This window comes from Chenopodium album, chromosome 11 (assembly GCF_948465745.1).
Source record: "Chenopodium album chromosome 11, dcCheAlbu1.1, whole genome shotgun sequence".
Taxonomy (NCBI): domain Eukaryota; kingdom Viridiplantae; phylum Streptophyta; class Magnoliopsida; order Caryophyllales; family Amaranthaceae; genus Chenopodium; species Chenopodium album.
In genome coordinates, this window is record NC_137844.1 from 11,857,336 (window position 1) to 11,862,667 (window position 5,332).

General features: G+C 30.6%; 1 protein-coding gene across 1 annotated transcript; it reads right to left on the bottom strand.

The window, feature by feature from the left end:
- Positions 1–567: 567 nt before the first annotated feature.
- On the bottom strand, positions 568–3,044 carry LOC145568578 (uncharacterized). Its single transcript, XM_081628010.1, has 3 exons — positions 2,896–3,044; positions 1,135–1,538; positions 568–696 (listed from the first exon to the last, which is right to left on the bottom strand). The coding sequence occupies exons 1-3, from the start codon at positions 2,920–2,922 to the stop codon at positions 627–629; spliced, it is 501 nt and encodes a 166-aa protein (XP_081484136.1). The 5' UTR covers positions 2,923–3,044; the 3' UTR covers positions 568–626.
- Positions 3,045–5,332: the final 2,288 nt, after the last annotated feature.

Genomic DNA, 5,332 nt, shown 5'->3' on the forward strand with positions numbered 1-5,332 from the left:
TTTGCCAAAAAAAACTTAAAAGGTTATCTCAAACAAAAAAAAATGTGTTGTAAAATGTTCTCTGAGAAATTTTCCTTATAGCCTTATAGATAGTTATTTACATTGTGTGTATATATTAAAAATTGACTTAACTATATACATTATATTAAAAAGTGACACCAAGAGGGCTCTTAGTTTTGCATCAACAATTTTTTCTTTTTACACAAATTATATTATAGTTTAATTAACACATTGTTATAATTCAGTATAAATTTTGATTATGCTATTTGTATATTTTTTAACCTTGTCTCTTAGGTGTGGAGTTGACAGATAGTCAGATAGAATCTAAAGATTAATGTCCAAATTAAACTTATATAGATTCTATTGAAAAACTTAGTACCTAAAGCACCCATTTAACCATACATATTAAAGAATTCGATGGTTTCAATAACATGATAAAAAAAAAAAAAGGTTCCATTTGTTCACATAAACAACCCCCATAAGGGCCATAACCATAACAAGACGATTCCATTTTTTCGATAATTCAAAAAATATAAAAAAAGAAGGATCTATTTGTTTATTTAGAATGACAAAACTTACGAAAGCTAAACAAATACTAAACAATATACCGAAATCTCAAAATCGTTTTAGCGACCAGAATCATTTCTATCAGCAACGTTGGCTTCTACTGTCTTCAATGACTCCACTCGTGGCTCCCTAAACATTAAATCCAATAATAAGCTCAAGTCAATAATGTCAAATACTTGTATTAGTACGTTTGCAACTACTATAAGTTTGTTTCATGGCACATTGATTCAAACTGCCACCATTTGCAAATAGCAACTATATATTTTCATTAGTCTTACGATAGAAATACGATAGTGCAACGTCATATATGCAATCAAGAGGTTTGAAGTTTAAGACTCTAATCTAGCTATTTCATAAGCCTTCACATTTAGACTTCATATCATTAAATTCGTGTGTTTGAAAAAAAAAAAAAAAAAAAAAAAAAAAAAAAAAAAAAAACTTAATTGGTATACTTCGACTACTAATAGGTGGCAACAACCCCAATGTGTTGCACCAATTTAGAATATAAACATCACTTTTCTTTTAACCTCTAATATTCGGTGTTCACAAGAAAGCAAAGCAACAAACCTTGTTTGAGAATTGCCATGAATTGGATCATCAATAGGAGTATCAAACTCTTGAACATTTGCAACTTTTCGAAAGAAAGACTTCTTGATAAAATCCTCACTCTCACGGGTAACACGTTCGGGGTCATCCACCTCCGACACCATCTCCCTCCGGCTTTTCTTGACTCGAACATCAGGGGCATGCATGAACTGTTGCTTGGCTGTATGGAGTCCTAATGCTACAGCCAACCCTATCATCCCCAATGCAACATAAATTGGGACATAGTTGCCCCCCTTCGCTTTCCCCTTATTAGGCTCTCCTTCTGTTGTGGCCGCATATGCCTTCATCTTCGGCACAGTTCCTGCCATTGTTCTTATGCTGTGCCCTCTATCTAACTGAGGCACAATTCTCTTCAAATTCTTAGCCTACAAAAATATAATTTAAGCTTCAATAGTAGTGTAACATGATTTATAATACCACCTCCGATTTTTTTTTAGTTGCAACTTTGAAATATTTTATATGTCTCAAATAAAACCCCAAAGTTACAACTAAAAAAAATCGGAGGTAGTATATTTTTTACAAATTTGGTTTGCTTAATGTTTATTTGGTTAAAATGGAGGATCAAACAATTGATGCCTAACTTCAAGTTAGTGGCATGATGATTAACCAGTGTATAATAATAAACATTGTAAAGACGACTTCTTTATATAGTTCGTGCTACATCTTACAGAATCGTGTGATTTTATTCAATTGCTTTGGGAATTTGAGGTAGGTCAGTAGGGTAAGGAGATTTTCTCCCTAAAGTGCCCGTAACTGAGAATGAACCCTCCCCTTTCATTAAGCCAAGCTTAGCTTGATGCATTGTACCTTGTATAAAAGAATTATTGGTATTTATGTCGTTGATATTAGGCTTAATTTTAAATAAGGGTAATGATACATACAAACCCTATCTGATAGGGTACATAACGTACATTCCTTTGTCTAGAATAAAATCAAGCGTTACTAATGTTCGAATTAGCTTGATATTCAATTATACTCGTTTTGTATCATTTCCGTTTAATTTTTATGGTTAAAAATTAGAATTCCTTCACTGAAACTTCAATTAATAACTCTCGGTATAACACGGAGTACTCACTCCCCGGCTTAAAGATCATCCATTCACATTTATATTTCATACAATCTCCAATTTCTATAATTAATTATTACGAGTAATATCTTTAATTATGCTTTTTTTTTTTTGACAAAAATATACTTTAATAGACTATAAAAGTTAAAAATCATAAAATTACATATTATAGAAACGGATTCAGAAATAATATCCACTAAATAAATGTTTAAATAATATCCACTAAATAAATGTTTATATCTTAGGGCTTGTTCCGATTTACTGAAAACAAATGAACTGATTGAGGCTGAACTAAACTGAGCTGAAATGAATTGTTCATGAGAGAAGGAAATTAGGAACTAAGATGAACTAAATTGAAATTAATCTGAACAGAACAGACCCTTACACATAAATCACCGTTTACAATCAAAGTTTAACGGCAAGATTAATGATTAAAAAAAAATCTCAAATATAGCACCTCACACTCACTTGTATAAACAATATCACACAAATAATATATGCATATTATAGACTCATAATATATATAACACCAAGTTCTTGTAAATTATGCATACTTTTCATACGATAATAGCTTATATAGCCCTTTAAACATAACTACAACGTTATTAAAAACAAAAATTAAAATCAAAGGAAGATTAATTAATAGAAGAACGTACCATTGCCTCTCTGATTAAAGCCGCCATAGTTAAAAAGCTTGTGTATTTGGATTAGATAATGATAGTGTGAAATATTTTGGTTTGTTCTACTTCTATCTAATTTAGCACATCTAGTAGAAGTGTAAGTTAGGGTCATTATCCATGTTTTTAAAAATTGTTGCACGAATTTTGATAAAGAAATTAAGAAAGCTTATGAATGACATCCACGAGGCAAGTACAAGGACACGTGGTTTGGATTTAGGTTGCACACCTTTCTTACTTAAATTGACAAGTGCTCGTGAAGTGGTGACTCGTGACATTTTGCAATCTTGCGCGGGGATTATTTTCACTAATTTTTCTAATAATTTTAACTTTGAATTATTTTTAAATGATCCGAAATTTAAAAATCATTCACTCAAAATGGTTTCAGACGATCGATAATCTGTTGAATGATTAAAAAAAACTTTAAAAAATAACCTTAATTGTAACATAGTAACATTTATTAAATTTTGTGTAATTTTTAATATTATTGCAAATCTGAAATATAATCTTATGTTGAACGTGACCCTAATTTTAACTTAGTGATCTTTATTATTTATATTGACCAGTATTTTAAAATTATCATTAAAAAAATTAATCTCTTATGACCTTTATAAAACACAATTACTTTTATTTTAACATAGTAACTTTATTTTTTTTTAAACATAGTGACCTTTTTTTATTAAAAAAACGACCATAGTATTTTTACTATTAGTAGTCCACAATAAATTAATGTGAACCAAGTCTATTTAAGAGTTTCTATTAATACTGTACTTTTCAGTTTTTACACTTTTAGTATTCCTAAACAAAGAAATTGTTTAAATAAGATGTTAATTAGTTCAATTTGATAAGTTGGCAGTGAAAGCGAGGAATAGCTCAAGTGGATAGAACTTCCCTATTGAATCCTGATTCCATTAAGTTTATAACAATTCAATCATTCTAGTTTTGGGTTGAGTTCATTGCCCATTGGCTTAATGGATATGATAAATCAATCAAAATTTGATCATTTTTGAGTTAGCTGTCTTTAGTCACGTATATTTCAATTTATATCATATTAAGTCATATAATTTTAATCCAGGTAGATTATTCAAATCAATTATTGAATATGATTCCGATTGGATCAAATTTAATAAGTCTAACCCTCTAAGTCAATCCCTCAAAGCTCTCAATTATTAGCATTGGAGTTCATGCATAGCAAGCATGCATATAATAATTTGCCTTTCATATACTACAAGCATTGGTGATGATGAGCTTAATGATCCATCTTTCCACATCTAATTTCCTCATTATTCTGCACTAACAAAGATGAATCACTTAAAGCATGGATTCTCCCCAACTTTAGCGGGGAGCAAGGAGATGTGTTAACGGTCCAAAACCACTGAAAAATTTTAGTACAGAAATAATTAAATAAAAAGGCAAAAGAATGGCATAAAATGTCCATTTAATTCACAATTATATTCCTCCCAACTTAGATGATTTGTTGTCTTAACACGTGGATCCAGTAACTAAAATTCTCTTTAACACTTTGGGTATAATTAACACTTTTTTAATTGTGCTAAGTTGGATCCCACATGCTATTCTTGTAAGCTAATTAAGTTAATATTAACCAATTTTAGTGGAATGAATTAGCATGAATTTTTATTGGATTTAAAGTTTTATTGGATTTAATTTAGTTAAAAATTCATGCTTCAAAAATCCAACTCAATTAGCATGAATTTTTAACTAAATTAAATCCAATAAAATTTTATTATGAGAAAATTAGTGGAATAAAGTCTAACTAGGGACCATTTTTCCATTCCCTTATACCTCTTAAATTCCATTAGTAGTAAAACTAGTTCTATAAATATTTAGTACCACCTTAAGTAATGAAGAAAAATACTAGTATTGATCTCTCAACAATGTCCATAATTTTCGCCATTTAGGTCCTTTGGAGTTTGGATAGCTTGATCATGTCGACGGAAGGAGGGGAGGACGAAGAAGATGGAAAAATTTCATGATTTTGAAGATGGGATTGATACAAACAAGTTGATGTAAACTTGACCAAAACCGCCGAGGTTATAAGGCAAGTCAACTAGGCAAAGGGAAGGCAACGCCTTTCTTCCAGTTTTTTCTCACTGTTTCTGTTTTTGCTTCTTTGTAGTTGGAGCTTGCTCCCTATTTATCTGCATGCTGTATGATTCTCTAGCTCCCTATGTATCTGTATGCCGTATGATTCTCCTCCTCGTCTTCTTCGGATATGTATGTGATCTAAAAGTTGTGTGTTCTTCCTTAGTTCCTTCTTAAGTAATATTGTATGCAAATATAGCAAGTTTCTGCTCTGTGTAAAAATTGCAATTCTGATTCGATATCATTGTAATTGATCACTCTCTGGTCTATGTTCAATATCAATGCCTTTAGGATGCAGCGAAACGTTTACAAA

What these genes read in the sequence shown, in the direction of transcription:
- LOC145568578 (XM_081628010.1), bottom strand. Translation starts at nt 2,922, where the DNA reads ATGGCGGCTTTAATCAGAGAGGCAATG. An exon ending in CTTTAATCAGAGAGGCAATG is followed by an intron (nt 1,539 to 2,895) that starts GTACGTTCTTCT and finishes ATATTTTTGTAG; the next exon opens with GCTAAGAATTTGAAGAGAAT. An exon ending in CATGGCAATTCTCAAACAAG is followed by an intron (nt 697 to 1,134) that starts GTTTGTTGCTTT and finishes TTTAATGTTTAG; the next exon opens with GGAGCCACGAGTGGAGTCAT.